Genomic DNA, 22,782 nt, shown 5'->3' on the forward strand with positions numbered 1-22,782 from the left:
AGGGAACACCCTACAAATCTGCCAATCAGACCGGAGCACACCAACTGCAAAAGAATGCAGAGGATTCTCTAGAGCCCATGGGCCAAGCAGCATAGGTATGACAGAGTCCAGAGTCCTAGAACAGCCCACATGCGTAGTAAGACTCGGGTCGTGCAACTCCCAATTGTCCAATCAAAGTGGTTCCATGGTGACATCTGAACCATGGGGAGATTCCTATCCAGACAGCATAAAACAAGAGCAAGGCCACAACCAAACTCTCTTTTTTCTGCTGCAACAAGGGGTCTAGTCGTCATCCGTGGCATATGTTTTTGTTCTGTAAACCTACATCTCGCTCTTGCTCTATCATGCTATCTTGCTCTCCCCTCAATAAATTTCACCTCATGTTTGCCTTACTTTGGCGTGTCTGGTCATTCTTCAGCCATGAGCATGCTAAGAACCAAGAACACAAAATGAGACTAAACCAGTCAGCATGTCTAGTAATTTTTGACCTGATGTAGGACGTTAAGAATTTATGTTGTTATCTGGATTTGCTGTCTTCCTTTAAAAAGGATTAGGCTTTGTTTTTCTATAGGCTGTTAAATTACTTCCATCCCCCTTTTTATCCTTTCAAGAGTTGTTTTCAAACTTGCTTAAGGTTAATTCCAGAGAAGTCTTTAGGAATAGTTTAGCCCCACTACAAAGCTATGAATCTTCCAAATCTTTGCTGAATGTCCTGAATGATCAATTCAACAAAGACTTTCCACTTTGACCAACAGGTACTCAAATGCCACCCAGCCCTGTGTGAGCTCTGGGAGCCTTTCAGCTCACAGAGCCTCAGGCAAGATGAGCTCTTTGCCTCATCTTGCTGAGTTTCTACCTTACACAGTGTATCTACTCATCAAAGACTCAAGGGGGCCTTATACGGATTACTGGAGACCTTTTTCTACATTGCTCCTTCCTTTCCAGAACTCTATCCTCAACTTCCAACTGCCTCACCCTCTCCAAACTCCACTCTGCCTCCTCCAATCAGCAAGATTACTTTGCTTTGTCTGGGATTCCCCTCCCTGCACCACAGTTGGGAACAAGCTTCCAGGCAGCCAGCCAGGGTAATCATAAAGCTCACTTTATTTGTTCCCCTTGTCTCTGGGATCTTACAATCATGTACAGCCTTTTGTCCAATGAAACAATTGTTCTATATTTAAGTTTATTCCAAATTTCATGGGAATAGTTTATTATATATAATACTAAAACACAGTATACTTACACTTTAATTTTAAAAATTATTCTATGTATTTTTCACTGTTACAATGAAATGATGCACTATCTACTTCATCATACATACAGGAAAAACAAAACTTGACCTTCAAAGTGACTAATTCCACAATGTACCTAAGTATTTTATAAAAGGATTATATAGCAGTTTCTTTAGAAAACAGAGAGAAAATTTTGTTTAAAAACAAAAATAAGTTTTAAAAAGGCAAAAATCATCTCATTTTGGAGGTTAAAATATTTACGTAGTCAAATTCAAGCCATTTACTTTATAGCAATTTATCCTCTTGGGCCCTAGTCTCCACAATTTACACAAAAATCACAAAGCTTCTTTGTGGATCTAACTTTTAAGAATATAAAAAAATCTAAAACTTAAGACTTAACAGACAAAGCTGATACCATTTAAAATATCCAAATTAATAAAAAAAAATGACATACTTTTCAACTACAGATGGTACAAGAAGACCAACAAATACCACTTTCAGCAGTTCCTCATGTGCTTGTCAGAAAAACAGTAAGTAATTCTATTGCTCTAATCCCTATTACTGACAGGGAAAAAAACCATTAACAGAAACAAGTAAGCCACCAATTTTTTCTGACTTGGCTAGGGTCATCCAAACAAAAATTCTAATATACTAATTAAGAAGCCACTCAATTTTTGAAAACTTACATTTAATTATATAAACGTATCCTTCCTCTACAAGAATCAATTGTAACTAATTCTTGTTCTATTAGTTCCCGCAAGAGTTCGCCAAGAGCTGGTTGTTCAAGAGTCATGCACCTCCCCCCACCTGCTGTTCACGCACCCGCACCCAAACAGGAGCAAGCGCTTGTGCACCATCACTCTCTCACTTCCTCTCTGACCATGTGATTTGCACACACCAGCTGCCTTCTGCCACAAGTGGAAGCTTCCTGAGGCTCTCATAAGAAACAGATGCTGGCACCATGCTTCTTGTATAACCTGCAGAACCGTAAGCCAATAAACCTTTTTTTTCCTAATAAATTACCCAGCCTCAGGTATTTATAGCAACACAAATGGACTAAGACACCCATTAAATGGAATATTATTTAACCATATAAAGGAATGAAGTATGATTTATGCTATGATGAAACTTGAAAACATTATGCTGACTGAGATAAGCCAGTCACAATAAAAAAAAACACCACATATTATGTGATTCAATTTATAAAAAATGTTCAAAATAGTAAATATAGAGAAAGAAAATAGATTAACAGTTGCTTGGGACTGGAAGGGATAGAGTTTTGCTTTTGCAGGGGGAGGGATAATACCTAAAGGGTACGGGGTTTCTTTTTGAGGTGGTTAAAATGTTCTAAAATTGACTGTAGTAATGGTTGCACATATCTGTGAATATACTAAAACCACTGACTTGGACACTTTAAATGGGTAGATTATATGGTATATGAATTATATCTCAAGAAAGCTATTTTTAAAAAATAAGTAAGGGCAAGATCCCTATTCATATAGTTCTCTTACTCTCCATGTAAATTCCAATTCCGGTTAGAGTACTTTCTGATATCCTAGAGATATGTTTTTTGATAGTCCCAATATATATACTTTAAAATTAGTATAAGCTTTCAACGCTCAAATCAAAGAAAGGCAATCTCACTTGTTATAGAAGAAATTATAAAAAGCAATATATTTGGGAAATTGTACAGATCTATGCATAACCATATTAGCTCATTTTATACCACCTATTATTCAAATTCAAAAAAATTAAATTGAAAAACCACTAGCAAACTAACCGGATTTGAAAGAAAGACAATCCTATTTATGTTAAAACAAAGGGAAATGGGGATTTTACCGCAAGTTCTACATTAACTCTCCTTCAAATACCATTTCCAGGAAAAAAAAAAATTTCCCAGGTACATAAGATATAGTACTTGGTGGTGCAAAAAGGAGCAGAAATCTTGCACAGAAGCATAAAAAGAAAGGGCAATCCTATTAGTTCACTAACTCTCAGAAAATTAAAGCATATTGAGTATACATAGAGGTGCCAAGGTTATTAGAAAAGTCACATCAATGATAATTCATTGGATTAACTTATTCCACCAACAGTTATTTATTCAGTGCCTACTATGTGCATGGCTACTAGAACAAGACTTACAGTGATATACAAAATACATAAAACCCATACTAAAAGCTCTTTTGTAGCTTACAGTATAAGGTATTTTTCCAGAATACAAGTCTGAAATTATTTCCTTTAATTTTATGTGTTAGTTTCTAGCTTTAAAGAAAAGGAAGAAAATTTTAAAAGAAAGATTTAATCATGTGAATGTTTAAAACTTCGATACGTAAAAAAAATTACCTGAGCCATATTAAAATTTAAACCAAAGAAAGATATTGCTCTGAATTATAGAAGGCTCATTAAAACTGGCAAGGAAAGCTCTTAAGGAATTAACAAGAAAATGTGCAAACACCACAAAATTCACAAATATAAATGGCAATAAAACATGAAAACTATTCCACAAGAAAATGAGCAAACACAAAAAGACAACTCACAAAATAAATTTAAATAGCAATGAAACATTTAAATGGCAATAGGTTTCACATATTCTTGTAATCAAAAACCAAAATTGACAAGATAGCTCTTTCTGGCCTATGAAATTAGCAAACACTTTTAAGTAATACTCAAAGCTAGAAAGAGTATAGTAAGGTAAGCATTACATGTGACTTATACTTCTTTCAATCATTCCAGAAGGAAATTTTTAACAATAAATGATTAAAATACTTAAAATTGTTGAAACTCCTTTCAAATTCTACTTTCAGGAAATTCTATTAAGAGAGCAGTCAGAAGAACAGACAGATTTGTATACAAATAGGTTCATTGAAATGTCGTCTAGAATAATAACAAACTACTAACTTACATGGTTTACAGTATAACCATAAAATGAAATATGATGGAATGATTTTAAAATGTTATTTTAGTATTTTTACTAACATGGCAAATGCTTGTGATACATTCAGATTATCATTGCCCACTTCAGCCTAAGGTGATCTCTTCCCATCCCTGTATAATTTATTTGGTAATTAATCATTCTTGTGATCTCTCTTATTGCTGTAATAAAGTATTATTAAACCTTTCACCACATCTCTTCACATTTATGTCTAAGGAGATAACACAAAATAGAGTAACAAATATGGATTTTAGACCAGGCTCCAGGTATTCGGTACTAATACATCTCTTAAAGCCTCATGTCCCTCATCTGAAAATGTGCTCCTAAAAGTTCACCGTAATAATTATATAAAATATGTTACACCACTTATATGATGGCATATAGGTAGATGATAGGTGTAAATTTATCATTTCTGTGCCAGACTATGAATTATAAATTTTCAATAACCATACATCTTCTTCTCAACTGGATTATAAATTCTTCGAAAGCAGGGCACGCTTACTATATGCTTTATTTTTATAATAAAAAGATTATCTGGTTGGAGAATATGGGACTAATCCCAAGAGAAGTGCCAACTGAAATGACTCCAAAAGAAAAGAGAGGAAAGGGCAACTGATATACTGGAACCCACCTATGCAAAGGCATGAAGTTGAGAAAGAATAAAAATGTTCGGCAACCAGGAATATGTTCAGTGACTCTCAATTCTAACAGGCAAGGGCCACGTCAGGACTATATGGCCTGGACCTCAAGCCTAAAAGAGCCTCAAATTTGACTACTGTTGAGCAGCAAATTTATGCAGGATGCAAGTGAAGGCTTCTTCACAAATGTGGACTCTACTTAAAATTCATTACCTCCCTAATTCTAGGTGAATCCGAGGGTGGGGAAATCTCCAACTCGGAAAGCTCTCTGGGCCTAATCAAGGGTCTCAGGGAACCTGGTCAGTAAGTTGAGACCATGTCGACTGCATTCACCACTGGGGGCCCAGGGTCCAGCACTAGCATTGCTTGATACATAGTAGGCACTTAAAAATGAATGCGTCTACAAGGGAAATGGATAAATGGGAGGGGTAGGATGGGCTGAAGCAGTAAGCCACTGCTGACTATGAGTCAGTAAAGTTTTAGTTTTTAAATTTCATTCACCCACTCAGGCTAATTACTCTCCCTTTTTAGTAATCATTCCTCAATATACACATATTCCTTTTCATTTTCTGTTAAACAGCCCTTAGATATTCAAAGGTCCAAATAAAACGATAAGGACTTATTTTACAAACTAAAAGCACAGTTCTTGGGTTGAAGTTTCATGACAAATGTTTCTGGTGTTTCCAGAAGTACTTTTCTCCAATTTACTTCTGACATTCTACTTTTTCAGATAAATGAATATAATGAAACAGTTACTAAAATCATTTATTTTCATTCAAGACATGATATCCAAAATTAAGTATGTGATTGGTAGGGGGATGGGGTTGAAAGGCAACCGACCACAAACAAATTTACTCATTAATTTACCAAACATTCTGAGCCTCTCACATGATGGATGGTACTAGGCACTTCAGGGATAAATAGAACACCTAAGATGATAGCCACTTTTCTCAAGTAGCTAGTTCACTGTCAAGAGAAGAAGACAGACACCTGAATAATTTTTAAAACATGACCGGAAGAAATGTAAATAGATGTAAATGTAAATAGATGTAAACAGACATAGCATTCAATCTCACAAATCATTTAAAAATTTAAGAATTTAAAACTAAGAACTTTCTTTAACTTATCAAACTGGCAAAGACTTAAAAATTATCATTGTAATGGCAAAAATAAACTCATATTCCTGGTGGAAATAAGCACAAATATTCTGAGCATTTGACAATATAAATCAAAGATCTCAAAAAAATGCTCACTCCAAAAGATGGAAAAAACCAAAGTATCTATCAATGGATGGATGGATTAACAAAGTGTGGTATGAGTGTACAACAGACTATTATTCAGCCTTAAAAAGCAAGGAAACTGACACATGCTATAACTTAGAAGTACCTTAAGGAAATTATGCTAAATGAAATAAGCCAGTCACGAAAAGACAAATACTGTGTGATTCCACTTATAATGAGGTGCCTAGAGCAGTGAAGTTCAGAGACTACAAAAAGAGTTCTGGAGATTAGCTGCACGAGAGTGTGAATGAATGTACTTGACACAATTGAACTATACACTTAAAAATGGTTAAGAAGGGTCGAGCATGGTGGCTCACCCCTATAATCTGAACACTCTGGGAGGCCAAGGCAGAAGAACGCTTAAGTCAGGAGTTCAAGACCAGCCTGGGTAACACAGCGAGACCAGGTCTCCGCAAAAAAATTAAAAATTAGCTGAGCATGGCGGTACACGCCCATAGTCCCAGCTATTCAGGAGGCTGAGGCAGGAGGATTACTTGGACCCAGGAATTGGAGGCTGCAGTGAGCTATGATCACGCCACTGCATTCTAGCCCAGGTGACAGAGCAAGACATTATCTCTTAAAAAAAGTTAAGATGGTTTAAAAAAAAATTGAATACACCTTTACACAATGGAATATTTGACAATAACAAGAATGTAAGACCCACTGCTACCCAAAACAACAAAGATGAACCTCACAAGCACCATGCTGAGTGATAGAAGCTGATATAAAATATCAGTAAATATGAGAATAACGCCGAAGGGGAGAGTAGTATGTGTAGAGACAAGGAGAAATTTCTAGGACACTGCTCATATCTATTTCTTCACATAGGTGAACTTTAGAAGGCTGTATTCACTTTTAGACAATTCATCAGACTATATATTTAATATGTACACATGTCCATGTGATATAATATCATACAAAGATTTAAGCCAGAAAAAAGGGAACCTATGAGGTCCTGCAAAAATCAGTCAACTGTCCCCTTTATCTCTGTTTTACGACATGTTGTCAATAGCTACAGAGGTGCCCCTATTATTAATATATATAAATTCAACATGTAAAATTCTGAAATAAAACAGATAACTTTACAATATATATTTTACACACACACTCTTTGACATAGCAACTACACTTCCAGGATTTTATTCTAATAAAACATCTGGAATAGACACAAAGATTGAGCTAAAAACAATGCTTTTAACCTTGTTGTTTATATAGCAAAAGAAATAGAAACATCCTAAAAGTCCAAAAGAACACTAGTTAAATTAAGATCATAAACAGTTTCCTAGAAGAGAAACATCAGAAAACACTCAGTAAGAGTCAGTACACAGTTGCTACACAAGAGAGGTTCTTACTGGTAGACTGAGGTTATGCCAAATATTACGTAATAAAAACCACTGCATCCCCTTTTCCACTCTCTCCCACTTTCTGCCTTCTTACTACTTTCTGTCTACTCTGTAAATTTACCAGGATTTCATGGAAGAAACCAGCAGCATTGCAATACCATGTTTATCACATTAAAAGTTTAATTAAAAGCAAGAGTCAAGGCCATATTTCACTGATTTTAAAACACATTTTTCCCACATCTTAGTATCTCTGATAGTTCACTACATCCTACAAAAGACATAAAACAGTATTATGTTATAATTTCACTGCAGTGTGTTTTCCTTAATGATATATAAAATTATAGTGCATCTTATAATTGATGACATTTTATATTTGATGTAATATTACTTTCTAAAAGCTCAATATCAAGAAGCTAAGTATGACTACTAGAAATGAAATCTACTCAAGAACAGAAGCACCAAATACAAACTAAAGCATTGTTTAAAAAAAGAGAAAACTTTTTTAATAGATTTTCAGAGACTATAAAGAATTGTGTCTAGGTATTTACAAATAAACAATTTCAAACTATTTGATACAAATGAAAATACTCAATGTTGTAAAGAACAGAGTGGGCTGGGCACCAACATCACTTTTGACAACTGTTGGATTTTATTTGAGCCCTGTGCTCCTTAAGAGAGCAAGGGGCAAGAAACAGTCCCTACTCTCTTGTATCCCAAGAAATGGCTAACCTCAAAGGACCTCCATGTCCTTGTATGTTCTGAAATAAGACCCACCTCCATCTTCCTCAATAATTCCCATGATTTATAAAACCCCAAGTTTTCTTCTTTCTCGAGACATTCCTCATTAACAAACATTTTTCCTCGTTGCAATAGCCAGAATAAAATAATCTCCTTAACTGTCCAGACCATTTTGCTTTTCACATTTTGAAGCCAGGACTCAGAGAGGCACAGGATTAAACCCTTGTCTTCACATCCCTGTTGACTCAACCCAGGTTTACAAGGCCTTTGGGATCCCCTGTGCCCTGTCCCTGACCTGTCACGCAGGGACCCAACAGTGAGTCTGAGTCTTGGTCCTGTGGTTTGGGCCTTGGCTATCAGGAGCAGATTAAGGAACTCATGTTGATTCTTTTTGAGATTTGCTTTATTTCTGTTGCTGACTTCTTTTGGTTTCATGGTTCGTCAATCTCTACAAACAAATTAATAGGTTATAGGGATCTTGTCTCTAGAGAAAGATGACAGAAAAGATGTTTTGTTAGTTTTTTTTTCTGTTTGTCTAGCTGTCTATTTTGAGCTCAAATCAATTAATTTCAGGCCCACTAAGAAGTGGATCTCTGAACTAGTGAATTTTATATTTGTATTTATGCTTGATTCATGGCTAAAATTTTAAAACTGAATATATAGGCTTTCTGTGTATGCTTATGTCTATAACTCAGAAAAACCTTTACTTCTCATTGTGTGTGTGTTTATGTGTGTGCATTTATTACCTCTAGATGGTATTACCAAATTGGATTATAAAATCTCTTAAAGGAACTCGTTTCTGACTGGCTTACAGATAAGTATAGTTGTCTCTTGATATCCATAGGAGATTGGTTCCAAGATCCCGTGGAAACCAAGATCCTGGATGTTCTAGTCCTTGATACAAAATGACATAATTTCTTTAATTTGAATCTAGCATCTTCTAGGCCATCTTATCAACTGGAAAACCTTCTAGGCTAGGTTTTCAATTGGAGATTCTCATCACTTACCTGTGGAATTTTATTAATACACACAGATGATTAGGACATATTCCAGACTTACAGAATCTCTTTACTTGATATTCTTGATATATTCTCAGTATATTCTAAACTATACGCTTGGTATATTCTTGGTATATATCAGGACTATCATAAATTATAACTGAACATTTTTCCTCAGTAAAGATTGTGTTTCCATTTTTATAAATTAGATGCAATACCCACTCTTTCTTAAAAATAGAGTCAATCATTATGTTTATTAATATTTTGGCAAAAAAATTTTGGACATATATTGTTTTGCATGTCACAGAAACATCCAAGTATTTTTATCAATTACTTTATTCTTGTAATGAATCCTCATTAGATCTTTCACTTTTTGAAAATTATCAGTAAATTTGAAAATTATCAGTGACACAACCACTTTGTCATCTACAGACAGGTTTTTGTTTAACTCTACTGCTTCCCTGACAGCCCTTGCAATCAGCTACAGGCCAGAGCGCCTGTCTCCAACAAGGGAGGGGATCTTAGGGCCCATGGAAAACGACTATGCCAGACATTTTTGAGTAAAGGCTGCCGATGACATGTTTAAACAACTTTGAGAAGATACCAGGGGATTGTGTCAGGCTTTCTAGAATTCTAATCAAGAAGATGGATTCATGAGACTGCTACCTGAAGATCAAGTGGAATAAGAAATTATCTGGGACTGAAAGAATCAGGAATGTCTGTGGGTTTTGTTTGGAATATTGTTGTTGTTGTTGTTGTTAATGTTTTATTAATATGTAAAGAATCCTTTTCTCTTTTTTCTCTTAAGTATCTATATAACTCATTACAATTTAATAGACTATGTTTATGTAACTAAAATAGTCACCATTAACAATTTTGTAACTAAATTGTCCAGCGCAGTTTGTCTTTCACACTGGTATGAAGTAACTTAGCACTTTTCTAGAAAGAAATATAGCAACACATCTTAAGAGCCTTAAAACTCTTAAATATCTTACGACCTAGGAAGCTATCCTAAAGAAATAATCTAAAATACTGAAAAGTTTACAAGAATATTTTTATCAAGTCACTAATATAATTCCATTATAAGTGGAATCATATATGCTACAACCTATTCTAAATGTTATCAAATAATTCCATTGTTTATCATAGGAAAACGCTCATGATAGTTTGTAAAGATAAACTCCAAAAAATATATATATACACACATACACACACACAGATAAAGAAAGCCCAGAAAAGAAATATGCCAAAATGTTCATTGTGACTATTTTCAGATGGTAGGATTAGAATTGGTTTTCTTCTTTATACTTTTCATATTTTTTCATAATGGACATGTGCTGTTTTTATAATCAGAGAGATTTCTGATTGTTAGTTTTATTAAGTGAACATATTTCATTCACTTTTCTGAGGCAGCAGCTAGATCTGAAAAATATTACTCTTTAATATAGTACAAACATTTAAAAAAATGAAAAGAGTATTAATCCAAGTTATAAAGACACACCAAGTTAAATGAACTAAAAAAAACTTCCAAAGGAAAAACAGAGCTGTGCTTATTGCCCTAAACAAGTCACTTAATCAGCAGTGTTACACTTCTGATTTTAGTAGCATGATTTATGGCTTTCCAAGGCAGAATTCCAAAAACCTGTAGGAATAACATGCAAAATAGACCACAATTAAACAAAAGAGGGAATTTGGAAAAGCTGGGTCCCAAAAACCTTTTCTCATTTCTATGGCTTCTGCAGACAATGAAAAAAAAAAAGTTTCTTGAATAATGGAGATTATTGTGGCTATTTTTAAAAGTATCTAGTTTCAATGTATATTTGATGACTTTTAAGAAAATTACCACAGGACTTCCCTTCTTTTCACTTTAAACCACAAAAATAGTAAGAAAAGAGAAATGTAAGAAGGACAGCTAATTCTAAGCACTTACTATAATAAGAGGTATTATTTCGTTTAATTGTAATAGCAAGCTAAGAAGTGCTATTATTATTTTTACTTCAAATTAGGAAACAGACTAAGAGAGGTTCAATAACTTAGCCAAAATCATATGCTAGTAAAAACAAGGTAACATTCAAAGCCTAATATCAAAACCCATGCTCTAACCAACATATTCACTACCTCCTGTATCCAACAAGTATAGGCAAAGAGCCTACTAACCATTAGGCACTGTGCCAGGAATTGGGATATCATGGCATTTACTGAAGGCGAAGACAATAAATATATGCACAAATACATAATGGCAAATGGCGGCATGCACTATGGGGCAAAACTACAAGGGCTCTTAGGACATATAACAGAAGGACCTAATTTAATCTAGGGGGAAGGAGGAAGATTTCAAAGTTGACCCTAAAAGTAAGCAATGCTTGAGAGAAGACGTGAAGTGAAACTGCTGTAGCTTAACATTATACATGACATATATATAGGTATACATGGCATATATAACATATACATATCATACATGAGATATATACATCAGATATATATATATGCATATATCAAGAATGAGTTCCCTTTTTTTCTTATGGACTGCTTTATATGTAAAAACTTTAAATACACCGCAGTGTTTTAGAGAAAAATGAATAAATTACCTAAGAGATTCACATATTCCAACCTGAATTTTAACTCTAAAATTAATCCAGAATTTTAAACATCTTTACAATTCCTGTATTTTAAGAATATACAGCCAAGAGAACAACCTTAAGAGACAAGAATAGATGCACCCTACTTCTTGCCTTCAGGTAATAATACTATTTTCAAGGGAAAGTATCCAGTGCCAAGCTTTTTACAATTCCCTTTGATCATTTAGTGGATAAATAATGTAACTTGTTCTCCTAACTCAGTCTCGAGAGACAAGGTACAAAGCATAACAGCATCTTTTTTTATTTTTGGTAGAGCCATCTTCTTCAAACCAAGGGTCACAACCCATTTGTGGTTAATAAAATCAATTTAGCAGGTCATGAAGAACCCTTTTTTAATAGAGCAAAATAAAAATTATTGGAGTATATCATATAAAAGTTAAGAGTGTATCATATCAAAGTTAAATAGTTTCATAAATTTTTTGTTTCAATTATACGGCATACACACGCTTGTAAAATACACTTCTTACTATAGATCACAATCACCACAGTTTCAAAACCACTATTCCAGACAGAAATTAGAATCTCACTGCCTGTTAGATCTTAAGACTGAGCACTGAAAAGAATAACATATATAAAACGGTTTGAGCATTGGCTCTTCTTTATCCCGTGAACAAGAAATAAAGTTTCACAAGGGAAAAAACTGTGTAACAATGAGTTTTGGGGAGATTTCATATTTTTTTCTTCTGAAAATATCTTTTACTTCTGCTCGAACTATAAAGTCTACATAATCCAGAAAATACAGCATTCCTCAGTTGCCAAGTAACTGTTCATGTGGGCTTGAGGTGAAGCTGGGCTAGGTAAGTCAAGTAGCAGAACACCTCTGGCTTTGGACCCTAACCAGGGTAGCTCAGCTTAGGTAGGCACGGGCAGCAAGGGCCCGCACACCTGTTCCCTCAGCCCAGCCCTAGGGAACCTGCAGCCTTGCCAGGCAAATGTCCCATCTCTAAAATGAGCATGAGGTTAGGGAACCTGCGGCCTTCTGGATCCTTGAGTGCGGCCTTTTGACTGAATCCAAATTTTACAGAACAAGTCTTTTTAATAAAGGGATTTATTCTATGAAGTTTGGATTTGATCAAGGGGCCACTCTTGGGGATATGAAGGGCTACATGTGGTCTTGAAGCCACAGGTTCCCCACAAAATGAACACTAAGAGTCCTACTACCCATAAGACTTGCATTAGCAAATGCTTACTTCCTTACCTAAGACCTAAATACTTTCACATTCAACAAACTCCAAAATTTTTGTGAGAAAACCAAGTTATACCTATACTTTTATGTTCCTACATAAAGACTTTAGGATTTTACATGAAATTAATCTTATCAAATTTTCTTCCAAAATTTCCCCACTGAAAGATTCAAAAGGTTGCCAATTTCGATTAATCTGACGTCTCTAAACTAGCTGTCCTCTAACAAGCCTTATCCAGAAAGCTCTGCAGTGCAGCAGCATAGTCAAATAGCCTGCTCTGATGCAAAAAGCCTCCACTAAAAACATCGAATCTGATGAGCTTTACAGTTTAGTATCTACTTTTCTCCACAGGAGGCTTATTTCTTCTGAAATAATGCTGAATGAAATCCATTTATGAAATGGTTTTGACAGACTGCCTAGTATATTCTTACAGCTTTCCCTGCTACTTTATAAACATGCGGCATCCATATGATCCATGAAACTAATACTTCTACTGAAGTCTGCAACATACAACAAATGAATGCACTTGTAAGTCAAAAACAAATCTTCATCTTGCCCGTTAGTGAATAAACATTTTTAATAAACACTGTAAAGGGAAATGGCCCTCCGCCACACAAGCATGAGGTCTGCAGGGATTAAGAATGCACATACCACACCCTACTGCCAATGGTATAATGTTCCTTTTAAAATATGGTCATTGAAAATACACCTCTTAAAAGGGGGAAAGCATTTTAACATAACATACGTGTTGAGAACACAGTTATAGATTTTAAATAGTTCTATATATATAAAAGAACATCACAATCCAAGCTGTGTGTCTGTTTTGTTATTGAAGTTGTTTCTAATCTACAAATTCTGTTACCCAGGATGAACCAAATAATTAAAGAAAACTAGCTGGATCAACTTGCTATAGTCAGCTCAGTTCAGATACCAAAAATAAATAAAAGTTTATTTAAAATCTGGTAACTTATTTTCTTTACATGACATATGGAATCTCATCAATTTCAACTTTAGTAACAATTCAAAGCAAGGAGCCTTAAAATTATAATGTACTACTCAAGAATTTGGGCTCTATAACTTCTTATTTTAAAATAAAAACATGTAATGTGTTCAATTATAAAAAAAAATTTAGGAAAAATTAGTATGTATCCTTTGATTTTTTTCTATGCCCATACACTTTCTTTTAAAATGGGATCATTACTGAGTATTACTTAAGATTTTAAGAAGCCCAACTTAAATTATTAGGTTATTAAATGTCTGATTTCCTTAAGTACTGAGTTTGACTATTAATATCTCTGACATTTCACTTTGACACGTCTGGCTTTATTTTCATTGTGAAGGTACATCCTCAGTCTTTCAAATGCACAGTTTGACTTGTGATTATCTTTCAAATTTTTTTTAGAACAATTTTTGTGAAACCATGGAAAAGTCAAAAAATCATATTATTTTTGAACTTGAGTTCTGTCATGGAACCAGTACTACACAGACAGCTCAAAATACCAGTGTAGTGTTTAGGAAGGATGTGGCTAATGAATGCACAGTACATCAATGGTTTGAGATGTTCCATTCTGGTGATTTCAATCTTGAAAACGAGCCATGTGGGCAATCTGAGACCAAGGTGGATAATGATGAGCTGGAAGCTGTAGTGGAAGTGAATCCAGCTCAACCCATGTTTGAATAAGCGGCAAGGTTTGATGTTACTATTCCAACAATACTGGAACATTTGAAACAAAGCAGCAAAGTAAAGAAGCTGGATAGATGGGTTCCACATGAATTAAATAGCATCAGAAAGTCTGAAGCTCGCCTTCCTTGCTGTCAGGACATAAAGCAAACCATTTTCACACTGTATTGTTACACGTGATGAAAAATGGATTCTTTTTGACAATCGCAAGCATTTGGCACAAAGGCTGGATAAAGATGAAGTGCTGAAACACAGTCCAAACCAAATATTCATCAAAAAAAGCGAATGGTGTCTGTCTGGTGGCCCAGTGCTGGTATTATCCACTAACAGCTTCATAAAACCTGGCCAATCTATTACAGTGGATGTCTACTACAATCAATTGGACGAAATGATGAGGATGCTTGCGATTAAGCAGCTGAGACTGGTCAACAAAGACAGGCCAATCCTCTTGCAAGACAACGCTCGACCACATGTTGCACAAACAATGCTGCTCAAACTACAGAGGCTGGACTTGGAAACTCTCTGTCATCCACTGTATTCACCAGACCTTGCACCAACTGACTAACACTTCTTCCAGGCTTTGGACCACTTCTTGCAAGGAAAAATACTCAATTCTCAACAAGACGTGGAAATGCCTTTGGTGATTTCATCGCCACTAGCTCTCCAGGCTTCTTCATTGCTGGTATTAACAAGTTACTGTTAAGATGGCAAAACTGTGTGGATAGTTTAAGCCAGTGGTCCCCAACCTTTTTGGCACCAGGGACCATTTTCATGGAAGACAATTTTTCCATGGACTGGGGGGGGGGGTGTGGGGATGATTCAAGAGCATTATATTTATTGTGCACTTTATTTCTATTATTATTACATTGTAATATATAATGAAATAAATATACAATTCACCATAGGTTTGGGACCCCTGGTTTAAGTGCTTATGTTAACTGTACTGCTTCTTGTTTGAGCTATAATAAACTAAACTTTTGATTCAAAATCGTATGTTTTGTATTTAATGACCTAATAATATTTAAAGCACAAATTGAGAATCTATCAGTTCACATACCAAGAAGAAAAAAAAGGATGAATCTAGCATAGAGGGCAACTGGTCATAGACCTCTTTCAGCCTCTCTGCTTTTCTCTGAGGGTTAACATCACTGTTTGAGACCAAACTACTTCCCTGTGAGACTGACCACAGTTTCAGGGAGCTATCTCTAGGCTCCTGACTTCACAGTATGTATTTCACTTATGAAAATAAGCATTTGTCTCACTCAGCTCCAATTTGAAAAATTCTTCCAGGGAAGAATCCTAATGGCTGTTTTCTCTTTAAAGAAACTATTTCCAAGTGTCCATTCCTACAGACAGGAGTCTGTGAGATGAGCACAGCTCCAATTTGTAACATGCAGCTAGAGTTAAAAGGATTCCCAGAAATGAAGAGGGAAGAAACAGGGGTAGGACAGACCTAGTGGAGAAATATGTATGCGCTGAGCAGTCACCTCAAATTTTGGCCACCAACTTCTGCACATACCGTTTTATAATCTGCTTTTTTCACTGAACACAGTGGTAGGTATGTATACAGAAGTACTTGAGAAACTTTTTGAAAATAGATATTCAGGTCCCACCCAAAAGGACTTGTATCATGAACATTTTCCCATGCCACTAAATAATCTTTAAAAAGTTTTTAATAGCTATACAGAATTGTGATGTGGCTCTAAGTTTTTTAATTTTATGACTTAAATCCAGAAAAACTACATGCCATCATGATCCTTTTTGAACATAATACTCAAAAAGAATTTTATGAAAGCACCAACCACTGACCTCTTTGCCACACCTTTTTCAGAAACTATGCCAAAGGATTCTTTGGGGGGTGGGGGAGATTACGGGAAGGGTGGAGACAATAGGTGATCCTCTGAGACTTACCATTACTAAAAATCTAAGGGGGATTTTTTGTTTGTTTTTTAAAAAAATCTTTATTTCTTTTTCTTCTACTCTTCCCCCAAAAGCTAGAGGTAAAGCAGTTGTTGGTTTTTTTTTTTTAAACAAATGTCTTTAAGGGACAAGAATATAATATAGCCCAAATTAAAGCAGGAAAAGCAAGATTTGTCATAAATCTAATTAAATACTGAAGATTAAAAACAAACACACTATAACCCAACCGAGGGAAGTTTGTGACAAGAGGAAAGAAAGCAGCCTGTGTGAAGCCTAGAAAATAAAATCCTCAGAGTAAGACTTTGCCACACTGCCTTTCGTTCCAGAAGCCAGGGTGCGCCTGACAGGGATGCAAGCCAGCCTCGCTGGTCTGCTACCATCAGTCACTAAGATCACTCAACTCACTTCCCCTGCTAATGCCATGCTTACCAATCAATCTCTAATTATACTTTGGCTTTCTACAGACAAGAGAAGACACTGACTAACCAGGGGTACAAAGCTGAGTATCTGTGCCTGAGAAGCTGGAAGCATCCTGAGTGCCTGGACCTTGATTATCCTGCCAAGGTAATGCCAGCTTATAGAGACCTGCAGAGTCATTAACCAATCTCCTTTTCTGACAGTGCTTCCATTTTCTCTTTAAAGAAACTATTTCCAACAGCCTTACTGACAGGCAACACTAAAGAGTCTTTAAACAATGCGTACCACCAGGTCAAATGAGAGGGCTGAGACAACAGAATGCTATGAGTAAAAAGATAATCATTGAGGAATGAGGAATTAAGTAACAGGAAGTTATTAAGGCAAAGGTATCCAGTAAGCAGTAAGACCTTTACATCCCTATATTTCAGCAGAGCTCAGAACAAGATTTGCAGGACACCAAGAGAGCACATGTGAAGGAAGTCGAGCAACTTCTAACGATATGACAGACAATTAAAGGGAACCACAAAGTCTTCTTGAGAGTTGAGTTGTCCCCTTTCAAAACATGAAGTTCTGCCATCACTGGAGCCCTTTCTTACTGCTGCTTGGCAACTCCTCCTCTCTGCCACCCCCACCAATGATATCTATTGTTACAGTGGTCTAAAGGCACGACCAGGACTGATGCTGCACCAACAATCTGGAGCTTCACAAAAGGTTGACTTCACCAGGGAGAACAGGTGACATTCAATCTCAAGACTGAAACAAGCAGGCTCTAAGTGAGTATTCAAGGGGGGGGGGGGGGAGAGAGAGAGAGAGAGAGAGAGAGATCAAATCGCCTAGATGAGATGATATTCAAGTACCTTCTTAGTAGTGAACCTCATTTTTTCAAATGAATGTACAAAAACCATATTATATAAAGTAAATAATAAAGTCATTGGTTTGAAAAAGTTACTGTTAAATTCATGTAACATGTACTTACAAGGTCAGCAAGTGAGAACAATGAAGCTATCTTTAACATAAATATATTAATAATAGTTTAAATGAAAGGTTACAGTAGACAAAAGCATTGTATCACCCCAAATGTCCAATTTGTCTTTTTTTAAGTCCAGAGATCCAAGAAATCACAAAGGTACATTGTTCTAAATTAGTTTTAATAGCTCTCCTAGTAATCTCAGGATCCTCCTAAAACTGACCCAGAAGCTTGAAAAAGAAGTTATAAGGATTGTTTATTTCGAAGTTTAATCACTAACAATCACAACTGCTCTCATCATGAATTCTTTTCAAAAATAAGGACAAGAGGTATTCACAACTAACAATAAGCAGTAAAACTATAATAGACTACTATCACCTCTCAACCTGTTTTGTATTCTTCAATCATTGCATAACTCTCACGTCAGGAGGAAAGCACACACCGAACAGATGTGCTGGGCTGGCTGGCATCTGCCGCAGTGGTGCACTTGCAGTACAGCTTTGAAAGCCAGCATGTACAGGCCTGAATTCTACAAAAGACCTGTGCATTAATACCTTTCTAATCAATGACACACAGACATAACATGACAAAGATGGCAGAGGGAGCCATCTATTCAGGTCTGTGGCAAAACCAGTTAACCTGGTAGCACAAATTACCACATTATTGGTCTCTGATGTTTTAAAAGGTAGCATTCAGCACATTTTATACATGTATATTGAGCTTCTTTAAAATGGTACAAATAAAAAAAATTCAATTAAACAATTGGATAACCCCTGCAACTGGATAACCCCTGCAACTGCAACCCCTGCAATTGGATAACCCCTGTCTTTTACCAAAGATCTACTGTAAGTTTGTCAGAGGTTAGCTCTGTGTATTAAAGAGATGGTGAAGAGGGCATAAAAAGGAGAAAATAACAGCTTTGTCAAATAATCTGCTTTATACATTTGCTATTGTAAAATTAACTGCAATGTTGCTAAGAAAAATATTTCTAAGATCTTCTTGTTCCGTACACTGCTGTTCATTTAAAGTTGGATGAAGCCCATTATCCTGACCTATTTTTATTATAACAAAGACAGACGGAAACCTGGCTGAAAAATCAAGGTTTCTTTTTATCACTGGAGAAGCAGACGTTTTTACAGCGTATTTTCATTTCTCTGCCCTTTTTATTTTTAGCTAAGAATGTTCACGTCCATTGCCTCCCAGAATATGGTTACATAGAATTATAACTTTTGATCTGACCATTTGGATAATGGACTCTTCACGCTGGTTAAGGACATGGCTGGACTGTGCAGCCAGACCTTTGGTCATTACCAACTTGTGAAACCTTGGACAAGATAGTTAATCTGTGTGCCTCAGGTTCCTTATCTGCAAATAAGAAACAATGATGGGACCTATTTCATAGCGTTCTTGTAAGGATTAAATGAGTTAATAAAAGTAAAGGCAATGGCCTCTTTTAAGCAATTAATAAGTATTCACTATTTTTGTATTTTTTAGACAAACCAGCAGATAACAAGTATTCGCTATTACTTTTAAAGAAAAACTTAGAAGAGTCAAAATTGCTCAACAACTGAACCCATTAACAAGTTTATATAATAAACTTTCTGACAAAACTTCTAAAATATCAGATGTATTCAAAAGGAACAAAAGGACGTCTCATTACACCCTGTACCATTACTTTAGAGAAGTTGTTCCTTAAAAGTTCACAGAAGTATCTTAGAATTGAGAAAAGTGAAACAACAACTTTGTACACAGATTATAAAACAAATTTATCTGGGCCAATTGGATGATGACAAGCAAGAATGTGGTTCTTGTGTTCAGTTCTAAGTACAGCTACGGTTTACAATATCTTTAAGCAAGAAAAAGAAAGAGGACACTTTACTGCCTTATTCTTAGAACTACAGAGCAAGATGGTTAAGATGCAAGAGCTGTAGAAGTATTTTCAGTGCAGGGGACAGGGGGCAGCAGTTTGCAAGTTTACTCAGGGATGCAAAGGGCAAGGAGTAAGAGGACATTCGAACATAGAAACATAAACATAGGCACCTAAAAAGAGGAAAATTCTTAATTATAGTGAGTTTGTTCTCCCGATTGAAAAATAAAGGCATAAAAGTAATTAGCAGAGTCACCACGAGAGAACACAACAAATGCTTTGGGTACCAAAGTTCCATCTTAGAGCTTCCTGCGGTAGCAAAGTTTTAGACAAATCAATCCTTACTTCACGTGCACGTGCGAGCAACAATCTGCACAATGCTACCATTAAAGGACAGTAAAGGACCCTCAGAAAAGAAAACAGCCTGCCTGTCTGCATAGTCTACGTGCAGCTTCTCACCGGGGAGACGGCAGGCATTCTCTGGAGCAGGCAAAAGGAGGGAAGGAGCACGCGGGGAAAGCGCCAGTGTGCATTCGATCCCCGAGTGTCTCCTGTACCCGAAAGGGGGCGGAGAAGAGGGACCACTTTCGTTCAGTAATGCTGAGAGGAATTTCGGCGCGGCCACTCTTCGGAAGCTCGTGGCGGGGGGGAGGGTGCCGCACTCCGCTCCCAGCCCTGAGCTGGAGGAGCCCGCAGGGAGGTCAGCAGGCAGTGCACGCGAGCGGACCCCTGCGACGCCGCAGCGCCGGAGTAGCAGCCCCGCGACCCGCTCGCGTTCCCTGGGACCCAGCGAGTCGCCGCGCCCGCCCGCCCCACACCGCAGAGCCTGGATGCTTCCCTCCCCACCTGGCGGAAAGCAGAGGCCCTCAGACGCCGGCCGCGCTCGGGCCAGGACCCGGCCCGCGTTCAGCGAGCAGCCCGCGGCGGCCGCCACACTCACCTCGCCGCCAGGCAGCAGTCGGGCTCGGGCTCGGGCTCGGGCTCTGGTTCCGGCGGCGGCGGCGGCTCCTCCATGGCGGCGGCGGCGGCAGGGGTGACGGCGAAGGCGGGCGGGGGGGCCAGCGCGGCGGCGTCTGCTCTCATCCGTGCACGGAGCCCCGCATGGCCGCGGCGGGCAGTCAGCTGCAGCCTGGCGCGGGGGACCGGGGCGCCAAAGTGCGGGAGTGACTCGGCTCCGCCTCCGCCTCTGCCTCTAGCCCGCCGCAGGAGCCGCGCGCGCCGCAGCCATCTTGGAAACGGCGGCCGGCCGAGCGCCGGGCTACGGCGGGCGGCGAGGGACAAGCCTGCCGGGGCGGCGGCGGCGGGATCGGACGGGGCGGGGCCGGCCGGGGGGCGGGGCGGAGGAGCGCGGGTCGGGGCGGCCCGCAGGTGTCTGCGGGATTCCGCCGGGGTCGGGGCCCGTCGGCCCGCCTGGTTCCGCTCGCGGGCCGTGGCCGTGGAGCCCTGTGGCGCGGAGCTGGACCGCGCGGCGGGGTCGGGCGCGCTCGAGGCCGCCCGGCGGCCATGCGGGAGAGCGCGCAGGAGGGGCGGCGTGGTCTGGGCTCCGCAGTGGTCGCGAACTTGCGACGGGCTGTGTGAGCGTGAGCCGGTGGGTCGCGGCCACCCGCGGTCGCGTCTCGCAGAGACGGGGGCGGACGGCACCGGACGCTCACAGCTGAGACCCCGCGGAGGCGCAGTCCTTCGGCGTACTCAGATTTTGAGACTTGAAATAAAGTCTCCGGAAACTGCGGCCATTAAAGTGACCTTCCTGTCACCAGCCAGGCGGGAAAGAACACTGTTTTCACCCCAGTATCACAAGGTTAGGTACCGACCTTCCGGAAGCTTAGACTGCAGTGCTCCTAACTGAAGGAGGAGAAGAGGAAAGAAAAAAGAAGTTCTTATTTCAGAATGATAGAAATACTGTTGAAATTCCAATACATCATTTACTCTTAGAGGGCATCGGGGCTCACTCACAGTTTCAAGTTGCAAATATTTACATTTCCCATGGGGGGAAATCAAGAGTCAATTCAGAAATAGCATCTTTTAAAATTACGCGCAAATGTGATTTTTAAAACATCTGGTTGAGCTTTGACATGTAAAAATGTACGTTTTGAACAATGCTGGTAAGAAAACTGGCCAAGACAGAAAAATTTAAGTATGATTACAGGTAGGTCATGTGTAAAGGCCAGTAGTGAAATTAGCTATATTCTGCTCAAAGTAATTACAGAAATTTCTCTGTAGTTAAAAGAATTGCTTCACTGTGTTTTCTTTGTTATGGTCTGCATTATGTATATAGCCTGAAAGTGATGAATTTCTGAAAGTGACATTCATTTTATGTATTCAACAACAGTCATTCAACAAATACTTATTAAATGCATATATGTGGCAGGAACTTTACTAGATGCTAGGAATTTTGCAGTGAGCAAAACAGACCAAGTCTTTCCCTTTATAGAGCTAACAGCCTTGTGAGAAAGAGAAAGCAAACAAGTATTCAAAAGCAATGAACTGATTTTATCTTAATAAAAACTACATACTTTTTTAAATCACTGATTCATTTCTTTTATGTAAAGAAAGCTCAGTAAAAGTATTTTCCAGCTTGCTGTAATCCTAGTTCTCTACTTTAATTTTCCTTTGCAATTTTCTGAGCCAGAACCTGTCTTAGAAGTTGTATTAGAGGTTTTAAATGTTAATGAACTAAATCCCTCTCCTCTACACAGCGCCATACTACATATTCTTTAGTGTTGGTATTTCAGCTGTGACTACTGATTTTAGCTGATTTGCTGTGCATCTAAATTATAAAACACTCAGCAAATATAAATCCGGCATTAGGGAAATCTGTGGCTTATTGTTTTTTAATTTCCACTTAAGGGTACTATTTTAGCAGGAACCAAACAAATTTATACTTAACTAATCAAGTAAGGCATCATGTGCAGAATTGAAGTCAACTGGTACTAAATATTCAATTTA

The 22,782-nt window shown here is 37.9% G+C and overlaps 1 protein-coding gene across 5 annotated transcripts in view; it reads right to left on the reverse strand.

Moving 5' to 3' along the window:
* MAP3K4 (mitogen-activated protein kinase kinase kinase 4) overlaps positions 1-21,088 on the reverse strand; it is a 114,881-nt gene extending 93,793 nt beyond the window's left edge. For 4 of the 5 annotated variants that reach the window (XM_012759644.3, XM_012759641.3, XM_012759643.3 and 1 more), the window contains exon 1: positions 20,777-21,088. In XM_012759644.3, coding sequence (XP_012615098.3) covers positions 20,777-20,919 — 143 coding nt within the window. In that variant the 5' untranslated portion in view covers positions 20,920-21,088. The remainder of the gene's footprint in view (positions 1-20,776) is intronic. The other variant, XR_012919240.1, reaches the window with a different exon arrangement.
* Between the last annotated feature and the right edge of the window lie 1,694 nt (positions 21,089-22,782).

Source organism: Microcebus murinus, chromosome 5 (assembly GCF_040939455.1).
Source record: "Microcebus murinus isolate Inina chromosome 5, M.murinus_Inina_mat1.0, whole genome shotgun sequence".
Classification (NCBI taxonomy): Eukaryota; Metazoa; Chordata; class Mammalia; order Primates; family Cheirogaleidae; genus Microcebus; species Microcebus murinus.